This window comes from Lipotes vexillifer, unplaced genomic scaffold (genome assembly GCF_000442215.2).
Source record: "Lipotes vexillifer unplaced genomic scaffold, Lipotes_vexillifer_v1.1 scaffold456, whole genome shotgun sequence".
Taxonomy (NCBI): domain Eukaryota; kingdom Metazoa; phylum Chordata; class Mammalia; order Artiodactyla; family Lipotidae; genus Lipotes; species Lipotes vexillifer.
Window position 1 is genome coordinate 123,729 of NW_006789438.1, and position 18,858 is coordinate 142,586.

At 38.9% G+C, this 18,858-nt stretch overlaps 2 protein-coding genes across 2 annotated transcripts in view; both read left to right on the plus strand.

Annotated features, from left to right (window-relative positions):
* The window catches only part of LGR4 (leucine rich repeat containing G protein-coupled receptor 4), a 98,160-nt gene extending 88,252 nt beyond the window's left edge, over positions 1-9,908 (plus strand). Inside the window, 8 exon segments of the mRNA XM_007462601.1 lie at positions 203-274; positions 1,373-1,438; positions 2,383-2,454; positions 4,123-4,194; positions 4,449-4,574; positions 5,404-5,519; positions 5,775-5,858; positions 8,632-9,908. Coding sequence (XP_007462663.1) covers positions 203-274; positions 1,373-1,438; positions 2,383-2,454; positions 4,123-4,194; positions 4,449-4,574; positions 5,404-5,519; positions 5,775-5,858; positions 8,632-9,908 — 1,885 coding nt within the window.
* A 5,243-nt stretch (positions 9,909-15,151) lies between these two features.
* The window catches only part of CCDC34 (coiled-coil domain containing 34), a 49,403-nt gene continuing 45,696 nt past the window's right edge, over positions 15,152-18,858 (plus strand). The window contains exon 1 of the mRNA XM_007462602.1: positions 15,152-15,507. Coding sequence (XP_007462664.1) covers positions 15,170-15,507 — 338 coding nt within the window. The 5' untranslated portion in view covers positions 15,152-15,169. The remainder of the gene's footprint in view (positions 15,508-18,858) is intronic.

Genomic DNA, 18,858 nt, shown 5'->3' on the forward strand with positions numbered 1-18,858 from the left:
CTTCTGCATTACTATGAAAATAATATGGGTATTGAGGGTTCATTCTTCTCCCCACGTGCCTTACTTTAGGGAGTAGTTAGGCAGTGGGATACATAGACTCTAGTCCATGTGCAAGTATGTGAACATGTATTTTTCTACATGAGAATAGCATTTTGTTTACCATCTCAACTTGAATCATTTCTTAGACCATGTTTTTCCATAGGACCTTGACCGGTACAAAGATAAGCAGCATATCCAGTAATTTGTGCCAAGAACAAAAGATGCTTAGGACTTTGTAAGTTGGATTCTTCCCTTCTCCTGCCTTTCTTTGTTTTATGTACTTCACACATGTTGAGTTTTATTTTTAATGAACTCTTTTCATTAGGTGACATTAAGGTATAATTATTTCTTACTGGTTCCCTTCATGGAAATGAGCAGGAATTTTAGTATCCCCCTGGGTAGGTAATATTTATTTGAATTTGATTTTACAGCTATGCATATATCTCACATCTTGTGACTTTACTTTGAACAAAGTGAAACCAAACTAGGCTCTTCCTTGATTTCTTTTTTTATCCTGACTCCTCATCCTTATTCTAGTTGCCCCAGGGGAGTTAGCTGTCTGTATGCTACTCTTTCATCCATAACCCAAGTAAGAGCCCCAGTCTTTCTTGGATCAGGAACCAATTAAGCATGGAGCTTTACAAAATCTCTAAGCTGCCCTGGAAATTAAAAGTAAATAAAGGATGTAAAGTTGTCACAAGAACAAACAATTAAGTTACTAAGTTGTTAACAAGTATTCAGTGGCAAGAGATAGTAACAAAATAAATGACTGATTGATCAAGCAAGTAATTAAATGGTGTCTTGGAGTATCAAACACAATGATAACACTGAGGAAACACTGCATGGGATTAACAGAGTTAACTAGTCCCAATTTTTTATTTACTATAAATATTTTTAAAAATGTGAGTACATATAACACTCCTCTGACAGCTTTTAAATTCAATAACAACATAGAAATTATTTATGGTATAAACAATATTATAAAAATATAAATTAAAAAACTCATAACTACCATTTGGGCATAATTTTCATATATTTTCTGCACTGTATTTTCATATTTATTGTATATTCTTAATGTTTTAAAATATATTTTATATTGTCTATACTCAACATTATGTACTGGAAGTTTGCCAATCTTAAGCCTGTTCTATCACTGAGGTAGGTGCTCTAGAACGCTTATGTGTCTTGGGTAAAAAAAAAAAGTTGCTTTCCTTGTTCAGCCGTATCTCTTTATTACAGATCTTAGCACTGCTTTCAATGCTTCTGAGTACAGCTCTCATAATGTAGTATTCTGATAAGATAAAATTAATTTGTTAATTTCCGTTATTTTAAGGGACTTATCTTACAACAATATAAAAGACCTTCCCAGCTTTAATGGTTGCCATGCTCTGGAAGAAATGTAAGTTGGTCTTTGACTTAATCTTTTTGCTATGTTCTATTGTTAATTCATTGAGCCTTTCCTATTGTAAATAAATGGCTTTCATATTAAGATCTCAGAAATTCACATAATCAGGTGTTCCTATGAATAAATGTCCAATGGTACCAGGTGTGTTCATGCGACCAGCATTTATCGGGCACCTGTCTATCAGGCATTCTATGAGATAGTATGGGAGGAGGGTGGTGTATATGAAAAACCAACGAAACAAAAAACTGGTCCAGATGTGGATATCTACAGTGTAGCTATACAGGACAGCTCTGGTGGGAGTTGACTGAGAGGTCAGGAAAGGGAGGAACTTATACTCCCATGTTTTATCTCCTCCTTCCTCTGACCTTCCTTCTGTGCTACTTGGTATGGTAGCATTGTCCTTTCTCACTATGTTTTCTTCCTGCTGTCACTCCTGTGTGGAGTTGGTGAGGAATTTAGATAGTGTACCTTAACTCTCAGTGTAATTTTGGGTGAAATACCAATTAGTCTAGTCCTTTCATCTTCTAGACGAGGAAACAACAGTTCCTTTTACTTTCAACAAGGTCAATTAATGTTACTCATGAGTGAATGTTTAAACTTAGAAAAAGTTTAATTAAGAAATGTTATTTTTGGGCTTCCCTGGTGGCGCAGTGGTTGGGGGTCCGCCTGCCGATGCAGGGGACACGGGTTCGTGCCCCGGTCTGGGAGGATCCCACATGCCGTGGAGCGGCTGGGCCCGTGAGCCATGGCCGCTGAGCCTGTGCGTCGGAGTCTGTGCTCCGCAACGGGAGAGACCACAGCAGTGAGAGGCCCGCATACAGAAAAAAAAAAAAAAAAAAAAAAAAAAAAAAAAAAAGAAATGTTATTTTCCAAAATAGAAAATATTTTCTTGCTTTTTTTCCTCTTTCTTTTATCTTTAATTCTTATTCTTTTTTTAGTTCTTTGCAACGTAATCAGATCCACCAAATAAAGGAAGATACTTTTCAAGGCCTGACCTCCCTAAGGATTCTGTAAGTTCCTCTGATTATTAGAGACAAATAAAATTTTTGTTAAACTGTAAATTAATGTATCATTATAATTCCCATATTAGCAGATATACTTAAATATAGGATTTATTATGCATAAATATTGTTTTTCAAAGTTTACCACATGGTACTTCATAAATAATTTCCTTTCAGCATTTTTTCACCTTAGCTAATTTATGAGATTGCCCATTTGTGAGTGAAAAAGTATAACGTGTATAGCTTGAGAAACGCACCTTGTGTGTTTTCAAGTCATAATAATGAAGTTTGTCAGTTTGTTAGGGGCTGGGTGGGCAAACTGTAGCCCGTGGGTCAGATCCAGTGTGCCTCCTGTTTCTGTAAATTAAGTTTTATTAGGACACAGCCCTGACTTTTTGTTTAAGAATTGCCTAAAGCTGCTTTCACCATACATACTACGGCATAGTCAAATAGTTGCAGTAGAGACCGTGTGACCCCCAGAGGTGAAGGATATTTACTATCTGGCCCTCGACAGAAAAAGTTTGCTGACCCCTGCACTGGGGTACCTATCATGGCAAACACAGCTAATATGCAGTAGAAGCACTCATTTAAAAAGTGATTTGTATTTGAGTGCATATTTGTGCCTGGTACTCTATTAAGCACTTGGGAATACAGAGATGACTAAGACAAACCATGTCACGGCCTTCATGCAATGCAGAAGACACAATACACTAAATAGGGAACAATTTTTTTTTATACAGAAAAGAATTTCAAACATTGACAGTGAAGTGAAATTACATATATTAAAATCATGTTTTCCAGTAGATCCCCATTAAGAAATTAAACATGCGTCTACTAGAGAAATACTTTATTGGTAGTTGGGTTGCTGGACCTTTCCTTGTTGCTAACAGGCTTCCTGTGGGTCTGGGCAGTAGTGGGGAAGGGGACTGGCTCCCAGCTGCCATCACTTTTAGAGCGCTGATAAGTGACAACAATGAAAAGCTAGCTGGCCTTTTCATGATTTGGAACCAAGTCTGCCGAATTTTCCTGTTATCCAGGAGATGTGTCATGGAATGAATTTAACCTATCTTTAAATTTCCATTAAGGCTCCGTGTAAGTGTGGTTGCAGATTATTTCTCTGTTTTATTAATTCTGTAATATCAGAATTCCTCAGGGTGTGTTCCTGAATATAGTATATGGCTCTGGTGTTGATATGGTTTTTATTTCCTGCTTGGGGAAAGAATGATATCTGAAGCCCTTCTGGAATGCTCTTGTTTGCATATTGATTATTTGTCTTCCCTCACGGCCTTATCACTAACCTTTGAGAAGGCAAATAACCTGAAGCCTGTTTTTATTTTCAGCTTTGTCAGGAGCTGTGCTTTTCCTCACCTAGTTAATAGTACCAGAAGTTATATCATATCATTTATATTTTTGAACTAGTATCAGAATGATAAGGTGGAGAAAATTCACAACTGTTTGAAACAGATGCCAGTTAGAATTACTGTTCCCTGGAACACATTCCAAGAAATATTTGGCTGTGAAGGGAAGGACTTTAACATAAACATTAAAAATGTTGTTGAACAAGATTAAAGATCTTTGTTATCTTATCAGGGATATTGTGACTACAGCAGTTTCTAAAGTGTAGTCTGCATTTGGAATTTATTTCAAAAGAGTAACAATTTATTTTTATAATTGCAGAGATCTGAGTAGAAACCTGATCCATGAAATTCACGACAGAGCTTTTGCCAAGCTTGGGTCAATAACTAACCTGTAAGTTTCATGCAGCAATATCATGAAAGTAGTGAATAGTCTGCAGAACTTGTGTTTTAGCATTGTCCTACCCAAATCATTTTCTCTTTTTAGTGTTCCCTTTGTATAAATGCTAACCTGCTATGATGTAGTGGCAGCTTCTGAAATGGTTTTCGCACATCTAAACTTCCTCGTAGAGCTCTGGTACTTGTGATGTTAATGCATGTACAGATTTGTGTCTTAGGAGTTAATTTGAAGTCTTATTCACATTTTAGAGATATAAGTTTCAATGAATTAACTTCATTTCCAACGGAAGGCCTAAATGGACTAAATCAGCTGAAACTTGTAGGCAACTTCAAGCTGAAAGAAGCCTTAGCGGCAAAAGACTTTGTTAATCTCAGGTATGTTTTTGCTTATTTTTCTTTTTTGTGGAAGTTTTGGTAAACCTCCAGATTATAGAGTATCCTGGGTTTTTTTTTTTTTTTTTTTTTTTTTTGCTGTGGTTCCCGGATTTTCTGGGAGGCTGTCATTTAAGAGTATTTTCAACCTCAGTCCTCACAAACTTGGAAAAAAATAGAACATGAGCATTAGTCCACAGTTGTTGAGAACATGAATTGCAGACCATGTTGCTGTCAAAGAGATAATCTAGCCCTTCATCAGAATGGTTTTGTATATACTGGGATTTGTCATTTGCAACAAGATGGCAGAAAGCACATGTGAACCTACAGAAAATTGATACAATGTGATAATACTTCACAGTGACATTAGAGTTAGAGAGGGGACCTCACTAGATACAGTAGAGAGAGGGTTTTGGAATATTATTATGGGAGAAGAGAATAAATATTTTCATTATACTTATATGAACCAAGTGAATTCATTTAATGGTGTAAAGTCACAGATGACCTGGGACATTAATTTTAAATGAAACTACCAGTTTCATATGATAAATTGGGTGTGGTTAATTCATTTATAAAAGAAGTCTGATAAGATTTTACTTTAAATTGCAGTATTGCTATTAAATTTTAAAGATGGCTTGATTCAAATTGTTTTTAAAAGCATACCTTATTTAAATGGAGAAACTCATGGTGTCATCTGATACCAGAGCTTTTTAACAGATGAGGAAACTAAGTCCACAGCGGATAATGACCAGCTTAAAGTATTTACTTTTTACAGAACAAAAGCATTTCTGTGAAGTTGGTATTTCAGTATAGATTTTGCCATTTTTTTCAGGTCTTTATCTGTACCATATGCTTATCAGTGTTGTGCATTTTGGGGTTGTGACTCTTATGCACATTCAAGCACAGAAGATAACAGCCTCCAAGATCACAGTGTGGCAAAGGATAAAGGCAAGTGCATGAACTTTTGAAAATAGAACACAGCATTAATCAAAGTCTCTGTTATTGTAATCAGTTTGCAAAGGATCAATGTGAAATCTGTGGAGAAAAACAGCTTTTGTGTACTGTGTTCCTGACATCTTTAATATGTTATTAAGCCTGGTGCAAGCTGAACTTACATCATGTACAAGAGAGAAGACTGCAGGAAAAGATGGGTCTTTTGAACTGCCTGAACTTTGAATTAAACAGTTTGTGTTATATATTCAGGTCCCACTGACCTAGCAGTTGTCACCAGCAGTGCTGAAAAGGAGGAGCACAGTCAAATCATTATCCACTGTACACCCTCGACAGGTAAGCCTAACACATTTGACTGCAGTTTCTCGCTTTAAACAAACATTAGGCAAATATACCTAAAACTTCCAGGGATAGATGTGATTTCTGTAACAGGAGTGCGACTAGATGGTTTCATAAGGCCTGACTCAACGTGTGGTCTGTATACAAGGAGCTTAGGCATCTCTTGCAGAATCTCAGGGCCAGACCCAGTGACTCAGAATCTTTGTGTTAACAAGCTCCCCAGACAAGAGTTACGCAGGTTAAGGATGGAGAGGCTTTCTTCATGCAACTTTAACCCTAGGTCCAGTTCTAGAAGTTACTGGTCTGTAAGGATTTTTAGTGTTATCCTTTTTTTTTTTTTTTAATGAAATCTTGCCATTACTTTAAAAAAATTTATTTATTTGTTTATTTTGGCTGCGTTGGGTCTTCTTTGCCGTGCGCGGGCTTTCTCTAGTTGCAACAAACGGGTTGCCATTACGTTTCTTTCTGTTTTATTTCGTTGAACTTCAGTAGACTTGGGAAAGTTATTAAATTGACACCACATATTTGGTCATGACTGTATTCTGCCTAATCTATCAGAGAAGATGGATTTAGAATTTTACTGTTAAAGAAAAATTTAAATAATGGCTAAATTGTGTGCTATGAAGTAGATTCCTCTTTAATATGATCACACAGGATGATCTGGACATTAATTTTATAACTCAGAATCGTAAATATTATGGATTCTTTAATGATTACTACTGAGTTGTGAGCTTCCTCAGAGGCTGTGTATGTGTTCTTTTAATACTTAGCACAGTGCCTGGTGTAGAGAATAATCTTAAAGTGATCAGCTGAGTGAATGGGATTAACAAGAATCATTTATGTCTATGCAGTTATTTAGTTTCTGTATTGACTGGTAGAAATTAAGGGGTCACTTGCCCTGCTGGGCTTCTTGTGTTGGAGAATGTACATAAGGAAGGGAACGTCTTTACTAAAGGGGAGTCTAAACTTGAATATGCAGAGATTCCATTTCTTCCGCACTGATTTTAACCCTTGGGGGTCAACTAGGAGGAAAGTTGGTCTGAGCTCATCTCCCCAGGTGGCAATAGGAGTGAAGTGCAAGTCTGCTTCCTCCACTCCACTCACTTGTAGTAACACAGAGACAGCCATGTGCTGACACAGAAGCAGGAAGTGGAGGAGAGCAGGAGCCTTCTTTTAAAACTCGAGGAAGCAGCAGGTTTCCAAAGACAGACTAGGTGGAGCCAGCTTCCCAGGCTTTTGAGGGAAAGTAATTCCACCCACTAATCAGACACTTTCCAAAGGGTGTCCTGTTCTCCCAGGTCGGATTAGCTCCTCCTAGTTCCTTGCAGAATGATGAGTTCAGGTACAGAGATAAAGGTGAAAGGTTCCTCTTAACACTTCCCTGACGGGGGAATAAAAAAATTAAGTAGAAAAAAAATTTTTGTTTAAGTTTCTTGAGTCAGATCCATATAAATGGTGCAGAGCTGGCTTGTTAGGTCTGTGAATATCTCAGTGATTAAGTTGCTTTATGGGATGTATCAAACTTCAGGACAATCCAGAAACATAAATTAGAACGTGTCTTTTGGGCAGTTGCAGTACATAGTTTTCTTATGCTCTGTAGACAAAATTCTGTTTTTCTTCACTACACTAACTTTTATTTTTAAAATATTATTATTTTTTTTTTAACATCTGTATTGGAGTATAATTGCTTTACAATGGTGTGTTAGTTTCTGCTGTATAACAAAGTGAATCAGCCATACATAAACATATATCCTCATATCTCCTCCCTCTTGCGTCTCCCTCCCTCCCACCCTCCCTATCCCACCCCTCTAGGTGGACACAAAGCACCGAGCTGATCTCCCTGTTTTCACTAACTTTTAAGTAAAACAGTTGTCATTTGGGACATAACTAGCATGCCAGTCAGTTGCTAGAACATACAACTCAGCTACTAAATTAGTTCTTGCAATCCTAGTTTGTTATGCAGGGTTTTATTGGAGATAGTTTTACATTACTAGTTAACATTGGTGTGATTTGGCTCTCATACTGTCTGAATGACCTCTGTCAGGTCAACCAAACACTTTGAAATCTCAGTTTCTCTGGATGAAAAATGGGGATAATTATACCTATCTTAACCTGCTTCATCAGATTGCTTTTGAAAGCTATAAGAAATGTGTAAAAAATATATGTATTACACATACATATAATATATAATTAGTATAAAGTATTAGGAACTAGGAAGGAAGAAGAAAAGGACCTGACATTTACTGAAGTCCAACTATGTACCCAGTAGCCCGCTTAAGTACCTTGTGTATGTAACTTAAGCTACACAACGCTGTGAAATAGGTGTTATTATCCACAAGTGAGAAAATGAAATTATTAGAGGCTTAAGTTGCCCTCTCAAGTAAGAGCAGCAAGTTATGAACCCTAAGCTCAGACTCTAGTATATCTGATTGCAAGCCCTCAGTTTATGAAGTACCCTTCAGGTACTAGACACTGTGCTATGTATATTAACTTAGGTATAAGAAAAAGTGAAAATTTTCTTTTAAATATCATTGTATGGTTTGCCAAGTAGTTAATAAAAGAAATGAAATAAATATATATTAAAATAACATATTAAAATAAATTTTTAAATAGCCCAGTCCAATGACTAAAATATCTAAGAAATTACGGTAATCTTTTCAATTGGGATCAGTTCAATTTGGTAGTAGATTAATTATTCTAGTTTCTCTCTCAAGCCATATCATATGGAATATCGTCTTTTATAAATTGTCTTTTCTCTCTTTCATTTTAGGTGCTTTTAAGCCCTGTGAACATTTACTGGGAAGCTGGATGATCCGTCTTACTGTGTGGTTCATTTTCTTGGTTGCATTGTTTTTCAACCTGCTTGTCATTTTAACAACATTTGCATCTTGTACATCACTGCCTTCCTCCAAATTGTTCATAGGCTTGATTTCTGTATCTAACTTATTCATGGGAGCCTATACCGGCATCTTAACTTTTCTGGATGCTGTGTCCTGGGGCCGATTTGCCGAATTTGGCATTTGGTGGGAGATTGGCAGTGGCTGCAAAATAGCTGGGTTTCTTGCCGTTTTCTCCTCAGAAAGTGCCATATTTTTATTAATGTTAGCAGCCGTTGAAAGAAGCTTATCTGCAAAAGATATAATGAAAAATGGGAAAAGCAATCATCTCAGACAGTTCCGGATTGCTGCCCTTTTTGCTCTTCTGGGTGCTGCAGTAGCAGGCTGTTTTCCCCTTTTCCACAGAGGGGAATATTCGGCATCACCTCTGTGCTTGCCATTTCCCACAGGAGAGACCCCATCATTGGGATTTACCGTAACCTTAGTGCTGTTAAACTCACTAGCATTTTTATTAATGGCCATCATCTACACTAAACTCTACTGCAACTTGGAAAAAGAAGACCTTTCAGAGAACTCACATTCTAGCATGATTAAGCATGTTGCCTGGCTCATCTTCACCAACTGCATCTTTTTCTGCCCCGTAGCCTTTTTCTCGTTTGCGCCATTGATCACTGCCATCTCTATCAGCCCCGAAATAATGAAGTCTGTTACTCTGATATTTTTCCCATTGCCTGCTTGCCTGAATCCAGTCCTGTATGTCTTCTTCAACCCAAAGTTTAAAGAAGACTGGAAGTTACTGAAGCGACATATTACCAAGAAAAGTGGATCCGTGTCGGTTTCCGTCAGCAGCCAAGCTGGTTGTGTGGAACAGGATTTCTACTATGACTGTGGCATGTACTCACACTTGCAGGGTAACCTGACTGTGTGTGACTGCTGTGAATCCTTTCTGTTGACAAAGCCAGTGTCCTGCAAACACTTAATAAAATCACACAGCTGTCCTGCCTTGGCAGTGGGTTCTTGCCAAAGACCGGACGGCTATTGGTCCGACTGTGGCACGCAGTCTGCCCACTCTGATTATGCAGATGAAGAAGATTCCTTTGTCTCGGACAGTTCTGACCAGGTGCAGGCCTGTGGACGAGCCTGCTTCTATCAGAGTCGAGGATTCCCTTTGGTGCGCTACGCTTACAATCTCCCAAGAGTTAAAGACTGAATCAGTGTGTTTGTGACTGTTTCCCCCGTCAACCCAAATCACAGTGTTTATAGAATGAACCCTAGTCTGATCTCTCATCTGGGAAGCACTTCTGTGATCACTGCCTGGTGTCACTTAGAAGAAGGAGAAAGGTGGCAGTTTATTTCTTAAACCAGACCTTTGCAAAGAACAAGTGCCTAAACTATCAATGGATGAAAAAATGCAGTGTCCAAGCAATGTGTAGTCTGTTTGAAACAAATGTATAACTTGAAAAAGGTTCTATGTATATCATAGCAATATAGCGTTAGGTTTTTCTGATCCATAAGAAGCAAATTTATACCTATTTCTGAATTAAGCACAAGATAAAGAACAGCTGTTAATATTTTTTTAAGACTATTTGAAATGGTGATTTTGTATAACTGAAGAAAAAGTCTTGCTAATTTTACCTAATGTTTCATCATTAATCTCAGGACAACTTACTGCAGGGCCAAAAAAAGGGATTGTTTCCCAGATAGGACTCTGAGAGTGCATGTAGGCATCATCGTCTGGCATTTTCTAATCCATCTCTGACATAAAAGAATCATCGATTTTGTTTAAGAGATTTAAATCTAAAACCTGAAGATGTTTTTAAAACAATATTAACAACTGTTAGATTTTAAAAGAATAACCGAACACATTTGTTTTCAGTCATTATACACTGCTTTGTTTCAATCACAGTAATTTTTTCTTCAGTGTTTTGTGATCACACTATTAGGAAAAAGTAAAAGGCTCATTGCTGTGTGAATTAGTAGATTTGGCTAAACTACTTACATGGGACTTTAATAGTATCTGAGGGATTCGATGGCTCCGTGTAATGTTCTCATTGATAAAACACATCCTAATATCCTTGGAGCTATCAGTATTTTCCAGTTTTGTTGGTATGTGATCTACCTATAGTTTAAATTATACAGAAAGTAAATTGTGGCAAGTGATTTCATTTAGTTGGAAGAAATTGGGAGTAATTATGACACAAAGCACTTACATTTATTTCTTAGTGAGCTGGATTCTCCTGAACCTATACTATTACATGGAAGCTGCCATACATTTTCCCCCTTACTTTGATTTACAAGAGCCTGTGCAACAGCTCAGGAATGGTGTTCTTGTGAGACAAGCCAAATATGTCACTAAGGAAAAAAAAAAAGGCATAAAGCTTAGGCCTGACAAGCCAAATACGTCACTAAGGAGAAAATAAAAGGCATAAAGCTTAGGCGTATATCTTTAAAAATCAAAAATTTTACTTGATTCTCACCTATGGACTTCTGACATGTTCACTATGTGGAGTCTTAAAGTTATAAAGGGTCAATATGTTTTTTGAACAATATGCTAAATCAGTAGCAAACCCACTGCCATATTAGTTGTTCAGGAGATACTAAAAAACATTAAGCTAGATTGCAGTTTAAAAATTAAACTGTATATAATGTGCATATAATGAATTTTTATCTTATGTAAATTATTTTTAGAACACAAGTTGGGAAATGTGGCTTCTGTTCATTTCGTTTAATTAAAGCTACCTCCTAAACTATAGTGGCTGCCAGTAGCAGAATGTTAAATTGTGGTTTATATACTTTTTGCATTGTAAATAGTCTTGGTTGTATATTGTCAGTGTAATAAAAACAGAATCTTTGTATATCAAAATCATGTAGTTTGTATAAAATGTGGGAGGGATTTATTTACAGTGTGTTGTAATTTTGTAAGGCCAACTATTCACAAGTTTTTTAAATTGCTATCATGTTTGTATATTTACACATCTGATAAATATTAAATCATAACTTGGTAAAAACATCTAGCTAAAAGTTTTTTCTTTTCAAAAGTCATGTTACTGAATACTTTCATTGCATTCATTTAAGAAATAGAATAGCAGATATCTAAAATATGTGGTAAACTGTGCTATACATATGGTAGGAAATACAATATTGTATGCAGTGTTTTGAATTATTAAAGTTTCTGGAAAGCAATCTATTTTGCCTTAATTTATACTAGGTATATTAATGAATTTGCTTAGTGTTAAACTAAGCAAATTGAAGTAAAGTATTTTTTAAGAGTATTAGAAGAAATGTTGAGAGAACACTTTGCTGAAATTTAGAAGTGAGGTTTTATTCTATCTTAAGTCTGAACCATACTCACGGAAAACAAACTGAAATTTAAGAGGATACCATCAATTGGATCTTATTTAAAAGCAAATTATTTAAAAAACTGCATGATTCCAGCTATAGTCAACTGCTCAAATGCAGTAGTCCTCCCTTTCTTCCCTTATCTGAGGTTTCACTTTCCATAGTTTTAGTTGCCTGTAGTCAACCGCAGTCCAAAAATTTTAAATGGAAAATTCTAGAAATAAAAAATTCATAAGTTTTAAATTGCACACCCTTCTGAGTAGTGTGATGAAATCTTGCGCTGTTCTACTCTGAAACGAATCATCCCTTTGTGTAGTGTATCCTGCCTGTTAGTCACTTAGCTGTCTCTGACTATCTCAGTGCTTGTGTTCAAGTAACCCTTATTTTACTTAATAATGGCCCCAAAGCATGAGAATCGTGATGCTGGCAATTCAGATATTCTCATACTATGCCTAATTTATAAACTGTATGGGAAAAAAACACATAGTATACATAGGGTTTGGTACTATCTACAGTTTCAGGCGTCCACTGGGGGTCTTGGGACATATCCCCTGTGGATAAGAAGGGTCTATTGTGCTTAGAAATAATTCAGTATTCACAGTCATCAAGCCCTCATTTTACAGATGGGAAAATAGAGGGCCTAATGAAATTTAAGTGAGTACCTGACACATACAGCAAATTAGAACCCAGCACCCAGTTCCCCTTAATTTGAGATGTTTTTTGTTTTTGTTTGTTTTAAACTTCAGTATATGTTTGGAATTCCCATAACCAAAAGTAGAATACTATAATTACCCCTCCTCCCATGCCCTAGGCCCTCACTGCCCATACCCAACGTCCAGCTTTGGCAGCTGTCAACAGCACATGGGAAATCTTGTTTCCCCTTCATCGCATTCACTCACCTTCTCTAATCCCTCTGCTCCTTGGATTATTTTGAAACAAACCTAAAACAAATTGTTTCATCTGAAAATATTTCAATATGTCCAGGGATACATTTTTTTAAATTGTGTCATATATTGCCATAGGACTCACTGATAATGATGTTATTTTTGAAACAAAGAGATTTTCAAGCAAGGGTCACTCTTCACTTACACAAGTTTACAAAGCCAGCAAAAAATAGGGATTATCTCAAATATAGCATGAAAGTGAAAATAAACGAGTAGTAAGAAGAGAAGTTACTAAGTTAATACCCTGAAACTTAAGGGGAAAGGCCCTCTTTCGAGCTTATTTATACATTTTATATAATGCAACCAAACTTGATTATGGTTTCTGTCCCAGTAATGAAAAGGCGCTGTAAGAAAGGAGACCACAGGACTTGATTATGTTCAAGCACCAGCACCAGCGCCTCTTAGCCTCTTAGCTCCAGGATTGTTACCGCATAATGCAGTAGTTGGTCATGATGATGATTCTGAGGCGTCAAGGGCATAATTTGGTTAAAACATTTTAGATCCCATAGCAAGATGTTACAGTGGAACAGTTTTGGAGTTTAAATGATACAAGTTACCATTTACCATTTTCTCTTGTCTGGTCCTGTGCTAGAAGCTTTGAGAATTAATAAAATATGACTGGGAGATAGATTATTTCCCTATTTTACAGAGGAGTAAGTCAGAACTTGGAAAGGCAAAACAGCTTGTTTAGGGAAAACTAGCAAATAAGAGGAAAACCACGGATTCAAATACAGGTCTCTTACATACTAAAACTTGTTTTTTTTTTCCTACTATGCTTCAGTAATGTGGGGTGATGTTTGTTGGGAATAGCTTCTCAAGTTTACCCCCTTATGAAGCCCTAAAGTGGCCCAGGGTGATGCTGTTGTTATTGATTCAAGAGATGTTCTCCTAAAAGGTTTTAACCAGATACACCAATATTGAGTAATTGGGATAGAGAATGAAAACTCAAGCCATTTTATTCCTCCATCAATTCTATCACTCAATTAAATTGCTCTAGTTTTCTTCCATTTTCATTGTTTTTACTGAAAATTTTAACAAAATTTACATTCCATTTAAATAGTTTTAACCATGTCATATTTTATTAACCATAGCTTCTGTCTTCTGGATTGCCCTTAGTTACTATTATTTCTACTGTAATTCTTTGGTGTCCAATTTTGCAGATCTAAATTTCATCGAAGATTTCTTATCACTCTTTGGTCAATGACAAATCCTGTGTGCTGTTTTAGCCATTGTCAGTTTTCATTGTGTGATATTTCTACAGCGATATGCATTATGAGCTGGATAAAGCCCATTCATTTAGAAGTGTACACAGTTCTGTCAGCATGAATAAAGGAACCAGCTTTAGTATCTCTCACCTCTTCCTTACTACCTTCATCCCCATCCCCAATCCCTGAGGAGAGTGCTCCTTCTGAAGTCCCACAAAATGTTTTCATTCCTCACAAAATGCATATAACAGAATATTTTAACGGTATGACTCTTCATCACAAAAGAATGAGGAGCTTGTAACGGCAAGGCTTGTATTTTATATATCTCCAGTGCTTAGCACAGACCGTAGTACACTAGAGCCTTCAGAAAGGCCCCGATGTTCACATGCGCTAAACAAACGAGTTCCTGTAAGATGCTAGGCAGACGAAGGGCTACCCAAAACAATGAAAGATTGTACCAAAAGTGCATTCTTAGATACACCTCTAAACTTGGATAAAGTTCGCCCCCCACCCCCTAAAATACGGCCGTGTGTGGCCGTGTGCTGAGAGAAATCACGGCTGATCCTTGTAACCCTGACCTTGTAATGATACGGGGTTAGTTTTCGCTCCTGCTTTCCTCCGCCAAAGTATCTGCCTTACTCAGGGACAGCACATTTCCTGTACCAAATGAACCACAGCAAACAAGGGACGGGCCCTCCAAGCTGTCAGCCGGGAGCGGGACCTTATCCGTGAGCGGAGCGCGGCGTTAAGTCAGAAGAAGCAGCGCAGGTCCAGGCCCGGGAGGAGGGACGGCTGCCAAGAGACTGCAGGGCGCCGGAAGCCACCTTCCACAGGGCTGGACAAAGCCCAGGCGGCCTCCACGCGTCGCCATGGCAACGCAAAGTCAGCGCCCGCCCGGATTGGCCGCGCCGCCGCGCGCGGGGCCTGCTGGGAGAGCACGTCCCCGCCGCCGCAGCCCTGCCGGTTTGAACTTGGCGGGCTCCATGAGGGCTGTGGGGCGGTGGGGGGTTTCGCCCCTTCCCGGCTCCCGGTTCTTGGCCGACTGCAGGTCCAGGCCTCGGCCCTCCTCGGGCTCCTTCTCCGTCCTCATGGCGGGCGCCCGGGGGCAGGAGCTAGAGGCGGTGGAGGTGTGCTCGCTGTCGCCGCCGCTGAGCTGCGGCTATTCCACCATGTCGCTGTTGTCTCCCCTCGGCCACCAGAGCTTCCCGTTTGACGACGACGACGGTGACGGGGAGGAGGAGGTAGATGTGGACGAAGATGCTCATGACTCAGAGGCCAAGGTGGAGAGCCTGAGAGGAATGGAGTTACAGGGGTGCTCCAGGTAAACCCGAGGCCGCCGGCCGATACAGCCCCTCTCAAGATTCCTTAGACCCTTCTAAGTACTTTCCTCTGGCGGCCAAACACCCTCTTGGCTTCCCTCTCAAAGGCTGCACGGGCACCTGCATCCACAGGTGCTGCTGCTTTTGGCACATAGAGTCTGGGCCGGTTCTTACACGTGACCACAGATTTATCATCGTTCTTAATCCTTTTTCCTGAGAATGTGATGATTCCTACAGTCTCGCTCCCTAGAGAAACGCACCTAGTCTTAAACATAAAATTTTGCTACAATTTCAGGAGTTTTATGAAAACTCAGAAAACAGATTGGGGGCACTAGAACTCTTGTCCAAACCCTTGACACCAAAATGTAGTTGACTGCACCTTAGTGATACGTGGAGCTATTTTGAAAACAGTCTGATTGTCAGTGAAGTATGTTGTAGTGAGCAGTATACTTTTTATGTCATAGATTAAGAGCTGAAGCTTGGAGGCTAGCAATGTCAACTTCAGCATCCAGAGACAATGTTGGGTCTGCTCTGAGCACTTAACAGTAGAAAAGAAGTCATTGAATCAGAGAATGTTAGAATCAAAGGGATTTAAAGCCATCTTAATTTATTTATTTCTGCAGTTCATTCGGCAGTTTGTGCCATATGGGGCCCATAAACAAGATAGGCATTGTCTCTACTCTCATGGAATTAAAGCCTGCATCTAGCCACTCATTTTACAGATAACAAAACTGGCTCAGGATACAAATAAAAAGTCTAATTCAAAGGCATACACCTAGTTATTAGCAAAGCTGGGCCTAGTCCCAAGGTATATTGCTCGTGTTTTCTCTTCCCTATTCTACGTGCCTATTGTTGGGTGTAAAGAAATAGGAGCAAAGGGCCTATCCCTGCAGGAATATCTTTTTCTGGGACAGACTTAGTGATGCAGGTCCATTCAGAGGTAGACTCATTATGTCATCTAAAGGAAGCATTTACAAGTTTCTGATTGTCAAACTGCACAAGGCACAATACAGGATATCTAAGACATACAGACCAAAGAACCCATGCTTTATGTGTAAGCAACCAGTTAAACCCCTTTGCTGTAAGACATGCATACACAGAGTGCGTAAATGGAATATGGAACCGTATGAAGTGACTCACATACACAGTTACAACAGTGAGTCTCTTAAGAATGAGAAGTAAACAGTACTTTGGTAGGAATGGAGATCAGTAAGAGTGACCAAGCAAGCCACTTGTCCAGACTGGTTGTAACAACAAGAAAGTTTCAGGAGTCCATTTTCATGTGGGCCTTTGTACAGATTCTTCAGGATCGAGTTGGTCTCAGTGATTTTTAAAATAAAATTTTAAAATAAATGATTTTGAAAATAATTTTAAAATAAAGTACCTTCTAAGCCTAATCAGCAGGACTAAGCAATGTAGACAAGTTAGCAACCCAAGGAATTATGGCCATGAAAACTACATCTCAGCTACTGAGACCTTGCATTAGCTTCCAAGAGCCAAAGCCCTGACCAAATGGAGCTCATTACAAGAGGAGCCAGTCATATTTATGTCAAACCTTAGCCAAAGCGCGAATGAGCTGGTAACACCCCAGGGCCATAGCTGCCTTCCTATCACAGTTCATCCCCTCTGAATCAAGGCAATAGGTAAGATGTGGTCTGGAGAGAATGCAGGAATTGTCAGGCCTGTGTGTGGCAAGTGTCAGATGCTTATTAGGTGTTCAATAAACATATGCTGAAGGAATGCCTATTTCCCACTTCCTAGAGAACAGATAGTTGTGGTGATTGTTTTCAAATGCTTCAGAAAACCCAGCACTTCTTTTCAGGAAAGAGAAGTGTTTAGAACATTTCCTTATTCCTCCTCCCTACCTCTCACCTTTAGTTGGTGCCCTGACAGTTTGGGGGTGATGGGATGAAGAGGGCAGGTGCCTGAGCTGTAGCAGTGAGCATCCTCTTGTGGACCAGAGTGTGGAATTTTATGCCTTTTTTTTTTTTCCATCCGTCACCTGCCACAAGGATCTGACTGTGGCAAAACTAATAGGGTGAGGCTTTCTTGGGATAGACTCAGGCATCAGCTGCACATGATGGGGTTGAGCTGCAGGTATTTTCGGTGTATAGAGCTGTGCTTAGAGGACTCACTGACCTTCAGGTGTGTTGGGTAGCACTGCGGTAAAGCTCACAGGTGACTTCAGACAAGATAATTAGAAATATTTTCCTGGAGTCTTTTATAATATGCATTAGGCCTGCTGTTTGTTCAGCTTTATCCTGGAAACCCATTAGGAAACCCGTGCCTTAATAAACGTCTTGGTCATAAACAGCTGCTTATCAAGCCTCTCTTGATTATGAGTAGAGCTGTAGTATATATGCCACACATTTTGAATATATTTGTTAAAACTGATGAGGCAAGAAATATTTAAAGTGTCATTTTAAAAAGAAAACACTGCTCTCACTGATTTCTTCTTTCAACAAACATTTCTTAGGAGCCTACTATATTCTAGGCCCTAAGCTAGACTCTTGAAATAAAAAATGAGTTAAGACATGTTTTCTGTCTGTTAGGAATTCATGGTTTCTGGCAGAGATGGACAAGTGACAGAAAGCCTAAGGCACTTAGTCCAGATTTTTTGCAGAATGAGGCAATAAAGATTAAAACCTGAGCTAAATCTTAAAGGGAGAGTAGGAATTAGCTATATTCCTCCTAGTAGTACTAACTGACACGTTCCAAATGCTTACTGAGTGCCCGGAACTGAGGTAAGTGTTGTAGTGTGGATCGTTCATGCCACAGTACCTGTGAGGTAGCCACTACTATTTTCTCCACTTAACAAATGAGAAACGGAGGCTTAAAGAGGTTAAAAAATGTACATAGCTAGGAAGAAGCAGGTAGAGGTTTACCCAAACGTTTTACTCCCAAATCTAAACTCTTACTTTGGCCGTGTGTGGAGGTGGAGGAAAAGAATTTCAGAATTTTAAGCAAAGCTGCAGAGCACAAGGGCGTGGCATATTCATCAACGTGCCTAAGTTCAATAAGACTGAAACGTAGAGTCCGGATCAGCTATTGGTGGAAGAAGAGGCTGGAAGATAAGCAGGGCCGATTCATGGGTGTCAGGCTATGGAGTGTGGATTTCATCCTATGGGCAGAGGAGCACTGAAGAATTTTGAGATGGGGGGTGACATGTCGGAAGGATGCATTTGAAGGATGAATCTGGCAACGGTGGAGAATAGTTTGAAATGGAGGGAGAAAGGCCGGTTATGACCAGACAGCAGTTGTGAGGTTGTAGAAGAGAAGAATGGCTTGAGAAAACTGAAAGAAGTAAAATAGACAGGATGGGGTGATTATATGGGTGTGGGACCTAGAGGTAC